Genomic DNA, 21,601 nt, shown 5'->3' with positions numbered 1-21,601 from the left:
CCCAAGACAAGCAATCTCCAAGGGCTTAGGCAGGCTCCTGGCTGGCTGAAAGCAATTCTCCCAAGCTGCTGGCTGGCCACTTTTAATGGAGTCAGCAGACTCACAGGCCCCACACAAACTCCGTGCACTCTGACCGCAGCAAAGACACCTGGCACCATCCACAGAGACAAGACACAGACAACAGCTTAATAGCTTTGAAGCGGGGGGACCTTGCCAGGTCCGAAGGCACCAGATCCCAGATGTGCGGAGGGAGGAGCCCTGCCCCATCCTGGTCAGGGCGACACCACTGAGGACACGGACAGTGTGGTCATTGGCTGTGACTTAAAGAACCTGAGGAGCATCATCAAGACAGGAGGCCAGAAACAGGGCTCTCTTGACAAGCTAGAACACACACCTTAACAAGAGCAAACAGAACTAGAATGAACGTCCACCAAAGGGGCTGAGCAGCTATGGAGCCAAGGAGGAAGGCCACTCTTCAGCCGGGAGCCAGGGCTCTGCGAGGCAGCACTGGGCCCATATCACGTACGTGTCCTTTCCACTGCTGCACACAACACCTGTCCAAACAGGCCCTGCATGTTTGTTGGCTAAAGAGTGAAGAGGGCCCTGAGCACTATTTTCAGTTCTGCAAACCATATTTTTTTAAAATGTTTTTGCTCCTGTTTCTAGTCTGCAGATCACGCTCCACAGAATAGAAGATGAGGCAAAAAAGAAACCAGGCAGTTCTGCTCTCTGTTACCACCCCACGCTTTCCCCAAGGAGGCCCTGTCCTTTCCTTTTCAGCCAGCTCAGCATCTTGCCGTCCATTATCTGGTTCTAAATGCACAGGGAACAGTTTCTCACATCAGTGGTTAAGGGTGGTGTCCCTTCCTCCTTCTGTACCAAAGACCAACATGCTCACTGCATGAGGCTGCTGTGGGTCCCAGCCCCACATTCAGGGCAGCCCCCAAGCAGATGCGGGACCAGCTGCTCTCCACAGCCCCCTGTGCCCTGTCCCCACGATGCCTACAGAAGCAGCTGAACCTGGATGGCCACTCCTCAGCCTCTGTCTCCAGAAAACATACCCCTTCCAGCAACTGTCACTCAACAAAGTCAAACTAGCACACAAGAAAATAGATCTAAAGACAGAGTGGTGGTTACAGCCTCAGAGAAAACAACTTAGAAGAACAAACAAGTCTTAGTGAGCTCCACCCACACACGAGCAAGCCTGAGGTCAGTGCGGGGAAGCCAAGGGCCTGCCCAGCTGGGGGAGGTCAGGGAGCAAAACTAGGATCAGCTCACAAGGGTGGACCCGAATCGGTGGTCCTGCCCCAGTTCCGATACCAAGGCAGCCGTTCCTAACCCTGAGGCTGACAGGAAGGTGGCAGCACCATAACAGAGGGGCCTGTCTGGTGGCCACTGCCTGGGCATGCCCAGGCCTCTGAGATGGATGGAGGACTGACACTGGCTCAGGAGCAAGCAGTCCTCCCTTTCAAGCTGGGCTCCACAGCTCCCCTGGTATAGCTTCCTCCTGTTTGCCATGGCTACACCAGTCGGCCTGGTCAGGGTTCAACTGGTATCTGGTTTAGACCAGAGTTTCCTGGGGGAGGACCTGATCTACCCCACAGGCCCTGTGAACTCCCCTCCCAGGAGGTCAGAGGAGGCCCTTCCTGTCCAGACCCTGCCTGAGCAGAGGGCAGTGACACACCAAAAAACAAAAACAAAAAAAACAAAACAAAAAAACCCCTGTAACCTCAGCTCTATGTCCACCAATTGCCCACACTGGAAACCTGGGAACCCCCTCTTCACTTCCTAATTCAGACTTCTGTTCCTTAAAATCCAAGTCCTCACCCCATCTCTCACTGTACCTTTGGTGGTCCTTCTTCATAGGCTTCTGTCTCCCGGTCCCACTCCTACCACCTCTGCCAGCTTCCCAAGCCACATGACTGCCAGTGGGAGTGGGAAGTGACCCAGGCTCTGTCCCCACCTGCCTCAAGGGCCTCGCTCCTTACCAGCAAGGCAGACAGCTGTGGAGCCCACTCCCTCAGCCCCCCAGAGCCCTGTTGCCAAGTATACTGCCCAACCATCCTCCCAGCCCTGCCTGTTGGGCCCTCCAACCATGCTCCTACCGAGGCACCCCCACTCATTGCCTCAGAGAAACCTCATGGTCACCCTGGCCACACCCGAGGCAGCTCCTGTGGGAACTGTCAGCTCCCTGTCGGTCAGCCCTGCTTGTCCTATGAACACCTTGAGAGCAGAGATTGGTATGCAGCAGACAGTAATCAGTACCACATAACTGCCTATTTTTAACACAAGGAGTGGTAATGCCATGTATTTTGACAGGTCACAATATACAGAATCGAGAATCAGTGTGGCAAATACAGGAGAAATCAATCCTCGAATAAGCACACCCAGGCAGCAGAAGCCAGGGTGACAGGAAAGGTATGTGCCAAGATGGGTGGAAGTGCTGGGCACTGGACCTGCAGGAAGCAGACAGAGGAAGAAGGGCCTGGGCTCCAGAATCACCCAGAAATCACACATACTGGGGCTCAAATTCCAGCCTGGCCACTGGCCAGCTCTGGGTCTTGGCAGAGGCACTCCATCTCCCCCCCACACATACACACACATGCTCCTCATAAAGAAGCTCTCTGAAAGGGCTGTGGTTAGAATGAAGGCAGGTGCATAGAAGAGTCAGGGTGTGAGGACAGGTCCAGCCTTGGCACAGCCTGCACAGCTCCTGTCCAGCATCCGGCCTACACTTTTTTCTGTCCCCAAATTGGGAAACTCAATTTGTCAACTGGAGTTGGTTCATATTCTTTGTAACACAAATCAGTGCAGGATAAGGCAAAAAAAAACTAGCAAACTGTGTCCTGGGAAGGTATGCATGGGTGTAAGCTCCAAGTGTGCTAATGCTCCCAGCCTGCCCCTTGCGACTCCACCCCCCAGCCGGTGACCCTGGATACAGCATCTGGATACAGACGCGGTGTGTCCTTACCTCATGGGGCTGGTCTGAGGATTACAGTAATGATGTCAGGCACTTGGCACACAGGAAGCACTAGGGTGTGTTACAGAAATCAGAAAGCAGTCTGCCTAACTGCGCAGTAAGACTGCATCCCAAAATACCTCCAACATTCGATGATGCTGGTGTCGCTCCCTTCCTAGCAGATGACAGCAGTCTCCCTCAGGCAGAGCTGCTCTCCTACTGAAGCCGAGCCACCTGGAAGTGTGCCCCAGCGGCTGCACACTTCTCAGGAAGGGGCTTTGAGTGGGTATGCTGATGAGAAACATTAAGCGGCCTTCCCTGCTCTCCGGCTGCCTGACCCTCCCATCATGCTCCATTCCAAAGGGCCCTGGTTCACACCCAAGGGTCTTTCCACCTCTCCTGACGGCACCCTCTTCAATGCCACACGCTTCTCCAGACTCAACCACCTCTGCCATTGCTGAACGTGTGCTCACATTCACAGAAGAGCGAGCCCGTCTGGTCTCCTGCTGCTGTCTAAAGCAGGAAGGTTCTTTCCTCTCTGGGTCACAGACTCACCCTCCTAGCTTCAGATGGACAGGATGCCCATCTATCTGTGTGAGGCTTCTGTTCTGCCCCGAGGAAACCTCTCCTCATTTGAGAACCACACAACCATCAAGCAACTGACCTCTCACAGGGCAGGAATTTTGCCAGCCCCGCCTCTCCCCACCCTACAAGAGAAGCCTCCAGATGAAGTGGCACCTGCATGTGCAAAGAGTCTGTTCAACTATCTAGGACCTTGCAGTTTACATGGGTGACCCTTCACCCTGTTTGTGTAAAAGCCCCAATCTTATGAAGCTCAAGATAACAGGAGAATACTTACATAACACTGGGATGAGGAAGGCTCTCCTAAGCACACCATCAAAAGCAGACACCATATAGGGAAAAAGATCTTGCCAAGTTAAAAAAGAATCCTACCACAATTTTACCAACCATCTACCAAAGAGATAAGGAAAAGGTGCCCCTGATACTCCAGACCCTGGGCACTTCAAGTCCACCGCTGATACCAGAGAAGCAAGGCTCTGGCATCCCTGCTTCCCTATCAGGTGCTCAGGACAGCACCCACCCCACCCTCACCCCATACCTGTGCAATTGTCGTGTATGTGGGGGGGTAAGCTCCCAGCACTTGTGGCACAGCCCAGGAATGCTCTGTTTGGTAAAGCAGAGCTCAGGCCAGCACAAGAGAGAGCTGTCCCACCCTCTCTAAATGCCGGCTGGGTCTAAGCATTGCCCATGGTTGAGGCCTATCCCAAACTTTCTGCCCTGCCCCAGAGGAGGAATCCTATGAGCCCACCCCTAGAAGGGCCAGGAAGTGAAAACAGACCAGAAGGAAAGCAAATCACTACACTGGTCCTGAGCAGGAAACACAGTTTTGACTTAAATTAAGCTAGCTTAAGCCACAGTGCAAATAAATACGTTCCCTGCAATAATTTCATTTAAAAATAAAATTAAATATGAACCTCCAGGCTGGCATAAGGAACTGAACCTGCACGTCTAATTTTGTTCCGTCTTAAAACCCCACTAAAACTACCGATAAAGGGGGATTTTGTTTTTCTTTAACACAAACTCACAAAGCCAGGAAGGACAGGAGTAATGGCTCCAACAACAGGATTTTAGAATCTAGAAAGCCGATGGTCCAGTGGTGATAGACACAGCAACCTAAGAAAGCAGAGTCCTAAGTAAGTGACAGTGAGGAGAGCTGAGGGCCAACCCAGTGACAGCTCCAGATCTTGGCAAAGCTCAGGACAGGGTGTGCCAGGCACTCAGGAACCAAGGGTAAATGGAAAGATTCCTGTGTGAAAGCCTTCCCCGCATCCCCTCCTCCACTTCACACTGCTGGGTAACCATTCCCACACCAGCAGATACCAGAGATTTATTCTCTGGAGAAGAGTCACTGCACTGGGAGGGGTCAACCCACCCACGTGAGAGGGCAAGGGGAGGATAATGAAAAAAGTGAACTATGTGGCCACTGGGTGTCTAGATCCACACTAACTGTTGAAGCCCACCTGTCTCCCTTCTGCCCACCCGTGGCTTCCTCCAGTGTAGCACCCAGGCCTTCACTCTACAGCCCAGTGTTTAGAAGACCATGTTTTGGAGGAAAGACACAGAGCCTGAAGCTACATGAACCTCTGGGGAAGCTCCCAGTGGACAAGCCCCTCGTGCTAAAAGCATCCGCCTGCCTTCCTGGTACCCCTGTCCTCTTGAGGTGAGCCACCAACCAAGGGCTTCCCAAGACACCCTTACGTGGCAGATGAAGACCCCATGAGAAAAAATGCCAAGAAACTATCTTTACTATCCAAAGATAAGACGTTGCATCCATTTAACAAGAACAGGAGTCTACAAAACAGGAAGTCAGGTTACAAAAAGCAAAGCAAAGAGTTCTTAGAATTAAAAGCATGTTAGCAATGAAAAGTCAGAGATAAAACTGAAATATCCCGCAGAACACAGCAAAAGGACAAAGAGATGGATATAGAAGATAAAAGATAAATTACAAGAGGACCAAAGGGCCAACATTCAGACACAGGGGGGCAGAGGGAACACAGGGAGCAGAAGGAATGTGACACGACATGATTTGGAGGAACTTTCCCTGAAGCACCCGACATGAGTTGTGGCCAATGAGACAAGTCGCCTCGAAGCTCACTGGGAGAAGTGCTGGGCCCGCACAAGCAGCAGCACGAGAAACAAGAAAACAGCGGGATGCACTTCTCAATCCTTGAGTTAGTATTTCCAAACCAGAAGCCCATGTGCACCCAAATGGACATGGCCTCCAGAAATTGAGTTCTTTCTCTAGAAGCTAGTGGGATGAGGGAGTGAACCAAAAAGAACACACCACAGGATACAGGAAACAAGAAACCCAACAATGGAGCTGTGCAGCTCAAGAGACTAGCACTGCCTCTGGCCTGTGCCCATGAGAGCTCCAGAGGGAAGTCCAGGGAAAAAGCCAGAGCTGACAGACAGCCTGGCAGCACTGAGCGTGGGGATGACCGTACTGAGCGGTGACTGGAAGATACAGGAAAAGTCAGCCACAGGTACACAGAAAACTGGGCACATTTTTAAGAAGGCAATTTAATTCTGGAGAAAAAAAATAATGGTCATCTGTAGGATATCATTTGTATAGGCATAAAACGTAAGTATTCCTTACGGATTTACCCAGAAGGTAAAATACTGGCAGAACGAGGGAGAAGCACAGTTAATGGCTGTGTAAAGGGAGCTACAGAGAAAGTCAATAGATAATTTATGAAACTCATAAACGTGATGACCTGAGATAGAGGCACATGCATGTTACACGGAATCACAGGCACATGCCAGAAGGAAGAGCAGAGAGTCACAGGGGAGTACTCAGTGAGTGGGGACACACCACGGTTTCTTGTCTTTTACCACTCCTTGACTTTTAAAACTGAATGTGCATATATTACTTTGATAAAATAAGAATTGAAAGTTCAATGACAAAATCCACATAAAGAGTGTGCCACAGACTCTGCCACAAAGAAATACTTAGTGAACACCAGCTGTTAATAAGGGTCTCTTCGGGCCACCTGCTTGGCTCAGTGGGTACAGCATGACTCTTGAGTTCAAGCTCCATGTGGGGCATAGAGATTACTTAAAAAAAAAAAGGGGGGGGTCTCCACCTTTCTTTTTTTTATTATCATTTATTTATTTTGAGAGAGAGCATGAGCGTTCAGGAGGGGCAGAGAGACAGAATCCCTAGCAAACTGTGTGCTGACATTGTAGCAACACAGGGCTCGAACACACGAACTGTGAGATCATGACCTGAGCTGAAAATCAAGAGTTGGACACTTAACCAACTGAGCCACCCAGGCGTCCCTCCTTCACCTTTCTAATCCTTCCAGACTCAGACAACATGGAGACATGATGCTCACACTTCATTGCCAATTTTGACCCCAGGAGCATCCCGAAAAGCCTACCACACATTCCACAGCCCCTCAGTCAGAGAAGTCCTGAGCAAAGCAGTCCCCTGCATCCTCCCATCCAGCTGAAAAAGCCCCTTCCTGTCCATCCCACCCCCCCAAAGCGCAGGACTGTTCAGTTGGGTCTTCGACCTTCACCAAGTCCTTAGGAAGCTCCAGAGCAGCCTCCCGTGCCTCTGTTGGTCTCCTCTCCTCTCAGTTCCGTGGCAGCGGTTTACTGCCCCAGGTGGTTTCGTCTAGGAGGCAGGCAATGACTAGACACCAATTGTTCAATCACCAATAGTAACCAATGCAAACACCTGGCCTCAACAGGGAGTGGGCCTTCTTGACCTCACAGGTAGCCGTTAGCAGAATACAACTGCTTCCTTTTCTTTGTTGCCATCCTTCTGCATTCCGGTTCTCTGACTTTTTGAAGAAATATAAAGTGTTTTCTAACTAGATAAAAATCCGTATTTCAGAATTTAGCCAGCCACCTACATGTAAGGAAAGAATATTTTAGTCTTGCAGAAAGAAATTTCTTAATCATACAAACACAAGAGACTGAAAGCACTTTCTTCTCACATTCCTCTTGGTTTGTTTGATCAAGCTCTCCAAATTCTGCCCTCAAGATTTCTCAATCCCCAACGAACTGGATCAACAGAAGAACTACTCCTAGAGAGAATATCATTGCCCTGAAAAGAGCATGTTGTTATTTGAGCTAGTTCAGAAGACTTACAAACTTTGTCATTTACTCCAATCTGCTGGTTTGGCCTCAACAGGTCCAAGAGAGTCCTCGAGATCCCTGTTCAGGCACTGGCCTCTGGGCTCCAGGCCTGCAACCACGTGCTGAGGATTCTCTCTGCCAAGCCAATAATTTATTAAAATGCTTATCTCACATGATTTTGTGGTATTTGGAGAGTAAAGCCCTATCTACAGATCTGCACTCAAGGACTAGCAGTTGACATCATATGGTGTCTGGAATGTGATTGAAAATAGTCCAGGAGTGGGTGGAGAGGGATGGGTGAAACTGGCCATATGTTGCTAACTCTCCAAGTACCTGAGAGAACATTCTTCTATCTCAACTTCTGCAAATATTTGGAAAAGGCCATAATGGAACTTTTAACAAGATAGTAAATAAAAAGCTCGTGTCAAGCATGCAGGATGACTGTGCAGAGGAGCTTGGAGAAGGCTTACTCCCAAGACTGCCTCACTGTGAGGCCATCTTGGCTGTCACACAGGCAGTGAACATGCACTCTGAGTCACCCTGGCTGCACAGTCCCCCTCAGCCTAGGGAAGCATGGCCCTCTGGAAGGCAGCAACCAATAAATGTCTTAAGAAATCTGCTCCCACACCACAGGTCAGTCCAGTTCCTCACAACCCAACCACGGGAAGAGTCCCATTGGCCAGAAGCTTTGCTATAAACCGGGGCCATAGGCACACAGTTCCCAGCCAGAGTCACCCCCAGGAGAGGAACACAATCTGAGCTGTGAAAAAGCCAAAACCCAAACTGAACTCAAGAGTTCAAGTATAAATTTTAAAAAATTAAAGTTAGGGGCGCCTGGGTGGCGCAGTCGGTTAAGCGTCCGACTTCAGCCAGGTCACGATCTCGCGGTCCGTGAGTTCGAGCCCCGCGTCGGGCTCTGGGCTGATGGCTTGGAGCCTGGAGCCTGTTTCCGATTCTGTGTCTCCCTCTCTCTCTGCCCCTCCCCCATTCATGCTCTGTCTCTCTCTGTCCCAAAAAAGATAAATAAACGTTGAAAAAAAAAATTTAAAAATATACAGGTATAAATAAACAAACAGGTGTGTGTGTGTGTGTGTGTGTGTGTATACACACACATATATATTCACATATTTAAAATACATACATATCTTGGCACAAACACAGACCCTCAGGGGGCGCCTGGGTGGCTCAGTCGGTTGAGCGTCCGACTTCAGCTCAGGTCACGATCTCGCGGTCCGTGAGTTCGAGCCCCGCGTCGGGCTCTGGGCTGATGGCTCAGAGCCTGGAGCCTGCTTCCATTCTGTGTCTCCCCCTCTCTCTGCCCCTCCCCCGTTCATGCTCTGTCTCTCTCTGTCTCAAAAATAAATAAAACGTTAAAAAAAAAAAAAAAAAAAACAGACCCTCAGATCAATGGAACAGAATAGAGAACCAGATAGAAATGGACCCACAAATGTATGGCCAACTAATCTTTGACAAAGCATGAAAGAATATCCGATGGAATAAAGACAGTCTCTTCAGCAAGCGGTGCCGGGAAAACTGGACAGCGACATGCAGAAAAATGAACCTGGACCACTTTCTCACACCATACACAAAAATAAACTCAAAATGGATGAAAGACTTAAGACAGAAAGCCATCAAAATCCTCAAGAGAAAGCAGGCAAAAACCTCTTTGACCTCGGCTGCAGCAACTTCTTATTCAACATACATCCAGAGGCAAGGGAAACAAAAGCAAAAAGGAACTATTCGGACCTCGTCAAAATAAAAAGCTTCTGCACAGCAAAGGAAACAATCAGCAAAACTAAAAGGCAACTGACGGAATGGGAGAAGATATTTGCAAACGACGTATCAGGTAGAGTCAGTATCCAAAGTCTATAAAGAACTTACCAAATTCCACACCCAAAAAACAAATAATCCAGTGAAGAAATGGGCAAAAGACATGCATAGACACTTCTCCAAAGAAGACATCCAGATGGCCAACCGACACATGAAAAAAGGCTCAACATCACTCATCATCAGGGAAATACAAATCAAAACCACAATGAGATACAACCTCACACCTGTCAGAATGGCTCACATTAACAACTCAGGCAACAACAGATGTTGGCGAGGATGCAGAGAAAGATGATCTCTTTTGCATTGTTGGTGGGAATGCAAGCTGGTGCAACCATTCTGGAAAACAGTATGGAGGTTTCTCAAAAAACTAAAAATAGAACTACCCTACGACCCAGCAATTGCACTACTAGGTATTTATCCAAAGGATACAAGTATGCTGTTTCAAAGAGACACACGCTCCCCAGTGTTTATAGTAGCACTATCTGTTAACAATAGCCCAAGTATGGAAAGAGCCCAAATGTCCATCGATGGATGAATGGATAAAGAAGATGTGGTATCTATATACAATGGAGTATTACTCGGCAATCACAAAGAATGAAATCTTGCCATTTGCAAGTACGTGGATGGAACTGGAGGGTATTATGTTAAGTGAAATGAGTCAGTCACAGAAAGACAAATATCATATGACTTCACTCATAGGAGGGCTTTAAAATACAAAAAAGATGAACATAAAGGAAGGGAAACATAAATAATATAAAAACAGGGAGGGGGACAAAACATAAGAGACCCTTAAATATGGAGAACAAACAGGGTTACTGGAGGTGTTGTGGGAGGGGAAATGGGCTAAATGGGTAAGGGGCATTAAGGGATCTACTCCTGAAATCATTGTTGTACTATATGCTAACTTGGATGTAAATTTAAAAAAATTAAAAAATAAATACATTTTAAAAATAAATAAAATACATACATATCAAAGCATACACCCACAGAAGCAGGACTGAAGAGAAAAAATTAAACTGTCAGCAATAGCCATCTCTGGGTAGAGAGAGTATGGAAAACATCTTCCTGTTTTGAAATCCTCTACAATGTTATCTGAAAGGGAATTAAGTACTGCACCCATCAGTCCTGAACACAATGACCAAAACAGGAGACAGAGGCAGGCCCAAGCTGCTGGGACTGGCTTCCCGTGCCCACACCGCCCCACCCCAGTCTCTCCAAACATCTCCTCTGCCCACCACACCCACCGCCAGAGCCTTCTGCCTGGCCTCCTCTGCCACTCCCACCCACTTCACAACTGCAGCTAACTGCTCTTCCAAATTTGTTCCTTGCATCACCCACTGGCCACTGGACTCTCTCCTTGGAAAGGTTGACACCCCACACACTCCACACACCATCACCTTAAATTTTTTCATTTATTTAATGTTTATTTATTTTTGAGAGAGAGACAGACAGAGCACGAGCAGGGAAGAGGCAGAGAGAGAGGGAGACACAGAATCCCAAGCAGGCTCCAGGCTCTAAGCTGTCAGCACAGAGCCTGACACAGGGCTCGAACCCATGAACAGAGAGATTATGACCTGAGCCGCAGTTGGACACTTAACTGACTGAGCCACCCAGGCGTCCCTATACACCATCACCTTGTACCCCACCTGTCAGAAGCAGCACAGAATCAGGGCCCATCTCCCTCAGGGGTGCATATCTGTGTCTTTCTCCTCCCCTTCCTCCTGCACGTACACACAGTTGCCGAATTTCAAAGCTTCCTTACATATAGGATCTCTCCCTCCTAAATCATCCTCTCCATTCCCACTGTCGTGGCACCTAGTGGGTCTCAAATTTGAGTATGCATTCAAAATCACCAAGGATGCTTATTATAAAGGCAGGTTCCTTGACAATGTCAGATGTTGGTAAGGATGTCTGACAAGGGGAACACCCCACATGGCTGGTGGGAAAAGTAAATGGATACACACCACCTGGGAAAACTGTCTGGCAGACTGCACCCCAACGTCCATCGAGTGTAGAACAGAACAGAAAAGTGATCTGGGGTAGAGTTGCACAATGGATGACACATGGCATAAGTAAGAATGGCTACCTAAAAGGTTGATCACCCATCACAGACATGCTAATTGAAAGAAGCTGCTGAGTGAAAGAAGCCAGACATGGTGTGACTCCAATGACAGGGAAGTTTAGGAACAAATGTCTCCCTGGCCTGGGAAGCCAGAAGAGTGGGGGCACATTGGCTGAAGCACAGGGGGGAGCCTGCTGGGTGCTGGGCCTGTTCCAGATGCAGGCCTGGGCTGTGGCTAAGGGGGTGTTTTCATGTGTGAACATTCATCTGGTAGTGTCATGCTGAAGATGTGTCCTTTTGTCATTCACTGAAGTAGGTTTGTTATACTTCAATATAGAGAGGCACCATGTGAGACAACCAGAGCTCCTAAGCCCTGACCCCATCCTCAGGTTGGACTGGATTGGCCTTGAGCCTGAGTTCCTAGTACACAGCACCTGGTGAGGATTTGCTCTGCATTTTCACAGGCCTGAATCCCTCCAGCATGAATCAGAGCAGACCCATGGCTTTTGGAGGGCACAGAGTGTGTGTTCCATCAGGGTTTCTCAGAGCAAATCTGGCATTCTTTGTAACAGGTGCTCCACGCCACACACAGTGGCCAGATCACTCAATAAAACATCACCTCTGATGAGGATTGAGAGGGAGTCAGAAAGGGGAGAGGGGGCAGAAAAGAAGGATGAGCCTCTGGAGGTGTGGAGAGGGGGGAGTTCTGGTCCAGGCCCCTTAGTCCGGATGTGCCCACCTGCCTGTCCCTCTCCTGGACTGGATGCGAGTGGGTCAGCTCAAAGGCAGCTGGGTCACTCCTATTCCCTACCCACCCTACTCCCCCACCCCCTCCAGCAGATTCCCAGGTGAGGAACTTAGAGAAGACTGTGGGGCCACGGGCAAAGAGAAAACAGGGTCCAGAAGGAGGAGGGAGCAAGACGGAACTTGGCTGTCATTCACCAAGCATGAGCTCCAAGATGTGTGTAAATGAGAACATGGGTAAACCTGAGGGAAGGGTGTACCCAAGCACTCTATACTATCCTTACAATTCTGCATGTTTGAAACACTCTCAAAATAAAAAGCTCAAAGTAAGGAGAACAGGGACTTCAAGAGGTCAAATGTCTTCTCCAAAGGCTCACTGCTCTAAGTAACAGCTATGCCACCTCAAGATACTTAACTCATTCAATCAGTGATCTTTATTAACCCTCACCATGTTAGCAAGTGATTTGTTATTAAAATGGAAGGGAACATCTCCATCACAGTATAGGTTTCAAGATTATTATGCCTGGGCTTCTAATGTATCTTCTTTGTTCTCCAGGATTGGATACTCATTTGTTTATCTGTTAAACAGAACCACCTACTAACTGCCTGGACTCTCCATCTTTAATTTTTTTTTTTTTTTAACGTTTATTATTGAGAGACAGAGACAGACAGAGCATGAGCATAGGAGGGGCAGAGAAAGGGGGAGACACAGAATCTGAAGCAGGCTCCAGGCTCTGAGCTGTCAACACAGAGCCCGACGCAGGGCCTGAACCCACAAACCAGGAGATCATGACCTGAGCCGAAGTCAGATGCTTAACCAACTGAGCCACCCAGGCGCCCCTGAACTCTCCGTCTTTAAATAAATGTCTTGATTAAAAAAAAAAGGCTCAGAATGCGAAGTGGTTCAATGTTTAGGTAGCACTGATGGAGAGAAAGCCCTGCAAGGCCATCAGAAGAGAAGCCAGCACTGCTTTCCACCATCCTACCTGTGATTATTATGCACCTCTTATCTAAGCCAAGGCATCATGCCAGGAGCTCAATGAGATGCAGAGGTATAAGACCAGATCCTACACTCTAGGAATTCATAATACTGTTGGCAAGGCAAAAAAATAATGATGAGTGTAAAAATAGCAAAAAAGAGTTAATCTGTTTAGTACATGCCAGGGTGCACCCAGTGCGGGCCCTACAAACTCAAGAGGAAGTAAGAATTGCCACGGTCTGAGCCATCAGGGCTCATGAGAAGGGGATGATGCCAAAGCCAAACCTCCAATAGGGACGAGAAAGAACAGAGAAGTATGAAACCAGAGGGCCTGGCATGGAGGAGGGAGCATCTGGCTGGGCCTCTCATACCAGCATGGTGGGAAAGCCATCTGGAAGGACAGTTTCAGACTGAAAGGAGAATGCTTCTTAAAAGGGGTGGAAAGAATCATCTTAGGAAGGCTGTGGTGGCACTCAGGGCCCAGATGAGGGAGGACATCCACACTGAAGGCAGAACACATGTGACTTTCCACCTTATGGTAGCTATCTGTGACCATGGCTCCATCTTCCTCATGTGCACACAGGGCACTTCATCTGGACCACATGTTCTGCTTGCTAACCTGTTCTCAGTATCATTGGGTTATGAACATCTCTTGTGTCATTTTTTTAAAAGATTTTTAAGTAATCTCTACACCCCAAAGTGGGACTCAAACTTACAACCCCAAGATCAAGAGTCACATGTTCTACCGACTGAGCCAGCCAGGTGCCCCTCCCATATCTTTTTTTTTTTTTTTAATAAAGTTTATTCATTGGTGGGGAGAGGGAGGGAGTGACTGGAAGAGGGAGAGAAATAGAGAAAATGAATGAGCAGGAGAGGGACAGAAAGAGAGCAGACAGAGGATCCAAAGTGGCCTCTGCACTTACAGCAGAGAGCTCGAGGCAGAGCTCAAATTCAAACTGTGAGATCATGACCTAAGCTGAAGTCGGATACTCAACCAACTGAGCTACCCAGGCGCCCTGTCTCATATCATTTTTTTTAAGCAATTTTAATGTTTATTTATTTTTGAGAGAGAGCGCAAGCGCACAAGTGGAGGAAAGGTGAAGAGAGGGGGACAGAGGATCCGAAGTAGGCTCTGTGCTGACAGCAGAGGCTCGAACCCATAAACCATGAGATCATGACCTGAGCCAAAGTTGCCACTTAACTGAGCCACCCAGACACCCTCTCCCATGTCATTTTCTTAAAATTGTTTTCATGTTTATTTATTTTTGAGAGAGAGAGAGAGAGAAACAGAGCATGAGTGGTGAAGGAGCAGAGAGCAGGAGACAGAATCTGAAGCAGGCTCCAGGCTCTGAGACGTCAGCACAGAGCCCTACACGGGCCTCAAACCCACATGCAGTGAGATCGTGACCTAAGCCCAAGTCGGAGCTTAACTGACTGAGCCACTCAGGTGCCCTTCCCATGTCATTTTTAACAGCAGCACTGAACCTGCCATCTCCAGCTCCCACAACAAATCTAATCCAGCTCCACTGCTGGCTAATCTCCCCTGTCCCACTCCTGACTTGATGTGGACATGAGCATCCTCACTGCCAACAGATTTTGAATACTCTCCTGCCTATAGCCTTGGAGGAAACGCCTAAGGAAGTAGACATTTTAAGCTTACAGGAATAAACGGTATTGCCAAATGGCCTTCCAGAAAAATGGCCTCATTTATGTGCCTCCAGCAGCAGCTTGTGAGGAATGTCGGTTTGTCTGTGTCTTCTTGTTCATGGTTCACTTTCTCCAACTTGGGGCACCTGGCTGGCTCAATGGGCAGAGCATGTGACTCTTGATCTCAGGGTTTGGTTTTGTTTTTTAATTTATTTTTGAGAGAGAGAGAGAGCACACAAGCCGGGGAGGGGGTAGAGGAGGAGACAGAGAATCTTAAGCAGGTTCCATGCTCAGCGCAGAGCCCGATGTGGGGCTCTATCCCATCACCCTGGGATCATGACCTGAGCCAAATTCAAGAGTCAACATTCAACCGACTGAGCCTGAAGCTGAATGTGGGTACATGGGCATGGAGTCTTTATACTACTTGGTTTCTGGATTTAAACATTCCATTTTGAATTCTTAAAAATTCATTAGAATTCCTTTAAAAATGTGCCCTCTAGTATGGAACCAACATTATTGCCCTGAGGAATGCTTTAAAGGGTACTCCCCTGCCTTGCATGACAGTGGTATGATGATCATGTGACCACCGGGAATGCCAAACATGGAGCCTGGGCTAACCACCCACCTTGTCACAAATGGTAGTAAGAGTCGGAAGACTTCTGGTCAGGAATGGATGTTAAGGGCTGCAGGTGTGGCAGGTGGGTGGGATCTCTTACAAAAGGGAGCTGGTGAGGCTGGGAGGCTGGCTACAGCCTGTGTGGAGGCCAAAGATCATCAGAGGCTTGCTGGCTGGCCCTTCCGCCATTGTTTGGGTCGCACTGACTCACAGGGAGTTGCTAAAACGGATGCCCACTGGCACTTGGCTTGGGTTAATTTCCAGAGCTGCCATCTCCCCTCTACCCCTAAAAAAGGCATGACCTCTTTCAGATTATAAGGCAGTTTGCCTCTCCTGTTCTGCCATGGTTCAGCAAACATTCATTTGTAATATGCAGAGCATAACTATAAGCAGCAGTGACTTCTCCTCTACACCTCAGTTTCTTCCCCTTAAAAACAGGAGTAACAAGTGCATCGAATGACCCTGCAGGCATGAAGTCAATGGGCTAACATAGGTCACCTCCTGCAGCGGGGGTTCATGTCAGCTGCTGTGTTGCTGCTGTTGAGGAAGCCCTGGACCCCTGAGCAGATGAGGGCTCACATCCCTTCAGGTTACTGTCACTCCTGGTCTAGAGGCAGTAGGGCCAAGGGTCAAGACTCTTGAAGTCAATGGCTCCACGATCACTTCCTGATTGCTGTCAGGGGCAGCAAGGCTTAAGGTGGTCAGACAGATGGGCCCCTGGCCTCAGGGAATGAACATTTTAGTGGTGGCTTATACACAGAAGCCTGCAAGCCAGCCCAGTTGTTGAGGTACGGACCAGGCTATCAAGAAAGCAGAGGAGCTCAGGAACTTCCCCACTGGAAAACAAGGGCCAGAATCGCACCAGGAGGGTACCAGGCTGTTGGGATGCCTGAACATGATAAGCCACAGAAAAAGCTCACCCAAGACTCGCTCACTTCTGCTTGGAGGATAAAACATAACCCACAGGCAGAATCTAGACATGCAAGTTTCAGGGCACTCTCCATCCTTCTTCCCTAAGGCCTCTCCAGGACCTTGGAAGTTGCTATTCAGTTGTTTGTTCTTTGTTCCTTATGTTTTGTTTTGCTTTGTTTTATTACATTTCTGGCTAAGTAGCACTCAACTTTCTCCTTATGGTACAGGCAGAAAGCTCTCCATCTCCTAGGTCCCAACTTGGAGCTCAAATCTCTTTCAGAGGCTGACTTGTTTGCCCTGAGTCTGCTTCATGCTCCCTAATCTCCTGGCACTTGAGTAGAGAGCCCTGATACATGCTGCCCTTCCCCCACCACCCGTATCTCCTCCCCTCTGCAATCTGTTCAACCCAACAGACATTTATTTATTTCATGTCTATATGTGCAACATGCTGTACTAAGAAGTGGGAGGCATAAAAAGTCTCAAGAATAAGATGGAAGAAAAATTTAGAAGAACCGGAAGAAGTGATTGACGAAGTCCTTTCATTCATTCACTGCTTACCTACTCCATTCCAGGCACAGTGCTGGCAACTACAAATACATGCTTGTTCTCTGGGATCCCACAGACCAGACCCATGGTCAACACTAATCCAACAATTCCCCCAGGAAGGCCCAAGGCCCACAAAGGCCAGCTTGAGAACTCTAAGGGGGGATTCTCCTAGAGTGTTGCGGGGACGGTAGATGTTCAATGAAGAAATGATCTGAACTCACCAACAACATCACAACTACCCTACCCACGAGCTCCTTTAAGTGTCATCAACTCCCATAACCAGCCTTGGGGGTTTCACCTTCACCTTCCAGGGCTCGGATGGAGGTCTTTTTATTTTCCCTCCACCTTCCCTGTTAAGACAGACTGGACTCCAGCCATTTCATAGATAAAGATGATGATCCAGAAAGGTTAAGTATCCTGCACATGGTCACTTGGGCTAACAAGTAGAGAAAATGGGGTTTCCAGAGCTTCACAATGCACGCTGGCACAGGTAAAGAAGACCACTGTAGAGAGAGCGGTGCACGCAGCCTCTAGGAAAACACTTACTCTTGCACATCTCAACAAGTGTTTTATTTGCCAGGTGCCATGTTTCATAGGACTGGGGTCCCACCAGAAACTACAAGGGGCTGAGATCCAACACATCGAAGGAGGTGACCCACTTTGGCCAGGTAGACAGGGAAGGATCTGGAGTATTTGTTATTTACGCAGACATTTAAAGGAAAGGAAGAGAAACTGGTCATAAGTGTGTGGGGGGGGGGAGTCTACCCATTGTCAAATACCCTAAATACTTGGTAATAACTTGTTTAAAAAGAGAGGAAAAAAAACTTAGAGTGTTCAAGAAGCTGAAAAACCAGAGAGAATGGAGCAAGTTGGGGGGTTTGAGAAGAGGTGACTAGGCCAGGCCACCTGGAGTCTTATTAATGCTAAGAGAAGTCACAGAAGGTTTTCAGCAGGGCAGCAGAGAGCAAGGGGAGGTGCAGTCCAGAATGGGCCCCAAATGAGGTAGAGGCGGTGGAGGGCTAAGAAGAGGCTATACTAGAGAGTCCCTGCAAGGGCTCTCCTAACCAGCCCCAACTCAAAACTGCTTTTTCTCATGATGGACAAGAGACTAGATTATTGGGCCTGTGATCTGAAGCACTGTTCTCTTGGTAGATACTCAAGAGCAAGATGGAGAGAGTGAACGAGCTATCAGATGCTTCTCCTTCTGTTGAAACTCCCCAGCTCTTCACTATGCTTTCTTTACTCCCTCACTCATCTATAAACTACTCGGGTTCAAAACATTTCCCAAGATATCCACCTTCAACCAACAGCATGAACACCAGAGGAAGTCAGAATTAAACCCATGAACACAACAAATCAAGGTACCAAGAATCATGATTTTCAAAGTGAACCATAGAGATAAAACAGACAAATCTGCGAACTCAGAACACCACATCATGTTAGGCAGACAACCTCTGAAACTGCTCATCCCAGCAGTGGTAGCAGAAGAGCTCCCAAAGGTGTCCATGGGAATCCATGAACACGCTACGTTATATTTACAGAGATAATTAAAGTTATGCACTTTAAAATAGGAACATCACCCTGGATTACCTGAGCGGCTCCAATCTAATCTGAGTCTTGACTAGAGAATTTTCTCGGCTGAAGTCAGAAAGATGCAGAAGAACCCACACCTAATGGAGGGGGCCAAAATACAAAGCGTGAGACTGAATACAGGCCGCTTCCAGGAACAAAGACTGACCACTGGCTAACAAATAGTAAGGCACAAGAACACCTCAGTCCTACAACTGCATAGACTGAATCTGACCAACAACCTGAATGAGCCTGAAAAGCAAATTCTACTGCAGAGCCTCTGGGGGAAAAAATGCACACCTAACCAACGTCTTGATTTCAGCTCTGTAAGACCCTAAGCAGAAGACTCAGCTGAGTCCACCTAGATCTCGGATCTACAGAAACTGCCAGGTAATAAATTTGTGTTGTTTTAAGCCACTGTATTTGTGGTATTTTGTTACGGCAACTAGGGAAAAACTAACACACAAGCAGCTATCTGGCAGAAAGGAACGGAAAGGGAGGGGAGGGGAGGGGAGGGGAAGGGAGGGGAGCAAAGCGGAGGGAAGCGAAGGGAAGAGAAGGGAAGCGAGGGAAGCGAAGGGAAGGGAGGAAAGGAAAAGAAAAGAAAGAATCCAACTTCCCTAGAAGCAGAAGGAAGTCGAATTATGAAGTATACAGTCAGTCCTTGACACCCAGAGACTCTTCAATCGCCCTCCTTAACCTCTGACTCTCCCCCCACCCTCCCCAATTTCCTTTGATGACAACTCATCCTTCTGGTTCTTTGGTCTCCCCAAAGAGAAATCACTGCCCTGGGGGCTTTTCTTGAAGGAGCTCTGAAGTGGACCATCCATCAAGATTTCAGCTATAGACAACTCCAGGGCATCCAAAAAACCCCAAAAGCCAAAAAACAAAAAAACCCAATATTATCAGATTCTGCAATATCTGCAGAATTGTCCCCAGACTATTCCATGGCAGTGCCCAGAGCCACTAACTCTACAGTCCCTATGCCTTCCACTGTACTAAGAGGCTTCCCAGCATTCCATCCCACTTCCTTCCTTCCACACTGCTGCATTCCACCCCCTCCAGTTAGTCATCAAGAACTGTCTATGCTTGCTCTCCCCTATCTCTGGATGGTCTTCCTCTTTCAGTTTCCACCACTGTCTACTGCAGACCTTTATAATCTCCTGCCGACTAGGTCATTCCACAACCATTTTATGGAGCAACGTGACAGGCAGTGATCTAGCAGTAAGAATATAGGGATGAAAAATGAAAGGTCCCCAAACCCCAAGAGTTCAAAACTCATAATGGCCTAATTGGCCTCTCTCTCTCTCTCTCTCCTCTGTTCTTGATCCATCTCCAGGGACTCAGGGAATCTTCCCAACTTTGGCATTTCACTACCTCAAAGCAGGCCACATGCCAAATACAGGCTCAACTCCTTAGCACAGCACTCCCACCACTAACATGTCAGCACCTGCTCACCCTCATTCCATTACCATCTCCTGAACCTCCTTACTCCTCAAACTCCAGAAACCAGCCTACAGCAATGTCCTCCATGCAGTGAGCATTCACACTTCTCCACTCTTCAGCCTGGAACGATGGTCTTTCACACTCCCACTTGTTTTTTTAGGGTTCAGTTTATTCGTTACCTACTCCACAGACTGCTCTTGGTCTGCTCAAGCAAACTGACAATTCCTCCCAGAAGAAAGAAGGCACTGTAACTACTCCTTTGTGGTAGCGCGTTACCCGAGGGCAGAAGCTGTCTCAGGTAAATTTGTGGCTATCACCACACCAGTAAGCTCAGTAAAAGACTGCTAAACGAAACAAGTAGTCGGTGCTGAAGCCTAGGGAGCACTGGCAGCATTGAAGGGTTCAGCAGCTGAAACTGGGGACAAGGCACTAACTAACCCCAGCTCTTCATTCCGTCCTCCCAACCAAAGGTCGCTTCCTGACAACCTCTTCCTGCCACCCCTCGAGAAATCCACACTGGGGCGGGACTGGGGGGGGCGGCGGAGGCAGGTTACCCCTAGATTCTCCATCCCCTACCGCCCTCAGCCCCAAGCACCTAGCCTCCGAACCTCATCCTCCAGCCACCCTCTTCCAATTTCTTTCTCTCATTCTGATGCGCTTTTCTTAAAGAGGAATCACAAAACACCCAGATCTGCTAAAGCCGCCACGGGCTGCCCCTTTCCTTTTTCGAATTCAGTGTGATTCAAAGCAGGGGAAAGTCTGCAACCAAAGCACACAAATGACGAATGAGAAAGCTCAGGACGATGACTCATAACCCAGGGCTCGCTGGTTTGCAGAGTTCGGCCCCAGGAAAGCTAACGAACAGTCCGTATCAGCGAAGAACGGAAGGGACAGCCGAAGGCTCGGCCGCGCCCTGTAACTCACGCGAGTCCCTGGCGCCTTCGGCCTCCCTGCACCCCAAGCCCCCGCGGGTCCGGCCGCCCTAGGTCTCCCACGGGTCCGGCCCGGCCTCGCCCTCCGCGCGCAGGGGGGCTGAGGGGGGAAAGGTCCGGGGATCTCGGCCTCTAGACCGGCCCCTACTCACATTTGACTGACCAACTTCTGCCGGAAGGCGGCGCTCCGCCAGTCGGTCTCCTGCCCCGAAACGTCCATGCCGGTCCCTCCGCTCCCACCGCCCGCGTCCCGCTCTGCCGCCGCTGCCGCCGCCTCTACCGCAGCGCCAGGCCTAAACCCGGAAGCCGTTGGAGGCGCCTCCGCCGCGCCGGAAGCCGAGCGGGGATTGTGGGAAATGGAGTCGCGCGCGAGGGCCTATGGGAAATGGAGTTTCAAGGCCCAGCGGGGTGACTTCTCGGCGCCCGCCCCCTCCCGCGTACCCCAAATCGCTGGCCTTTCTCCCAGCGCGGCTGTCGCGCGGGACGTTGAGCCCACATGCTCTGGGCTGACGAGAGCCGGTGGGCGGGAAACATGGCTGCATAGTAGTCCTGATACTGCCCTTAGCAGGCCCACGCTGGCCACCTGCATTTCTTGCGACCCTACTGCGTGCTAGTCTCACCGAATCAATGAGATCCGCACGTTTGGGCAGAGCTGCTAGCAGTCTACAGATGAAATGGAAAGATTGTTTAT

General features: G+C 49.0%; 1 protein-coding gene across 4 annotated transcripts in view; it reads right to left on the bottom strand.

Annotated features, from left to right (window-relative positions):
- Positions 1–21,214, bottom strand: part of LOC101099909 (mediator of RNA polymerase II transcription subunit 15) — a 69,940-nt gene extending 48,726 nt beyond the window's left edge. For 3 of the 4 annotated variants that reach the window (XM_045042178.1, XM_045042173.1, XM_045042174.1), the window contains exon 1: positions 21,063–21,214. In XM_045042178.1, coding sequence (XP_044898113.1) covers positions 21,063–21,130 — 68 coding nt within the window. In that variant the 5' untranslated portion in view covers positions 21,131–21,214. The remainder of the gene's footprint in view (positions 1–21,062) is intronic. The other variant, XM_045042177.1, reaches the window with a different exon arrangement.
- Between the last annotated feature and the right edge of the window lie 387 nt (positions 21,215–21,601).

This window comes from Felis catus, chromosome D3 (assembly GCF_018350175.1).
Source record: "Felis catus isolate Fca126 chromosome D3, F.catus_Fca126_mat1.0, whole genome shotgun sequence".
Taxonomy (NCBI): domain Eukaryota; kingdom Metazoa; phylum Chordata; class Mammalia; order Carnivora; family Felidae; genus Felis; species Felis catus.
Note: the sequence above shows the minus strand (reverse complement) of the source record. Positions and strands in the feature narration are given on the sequence as shown.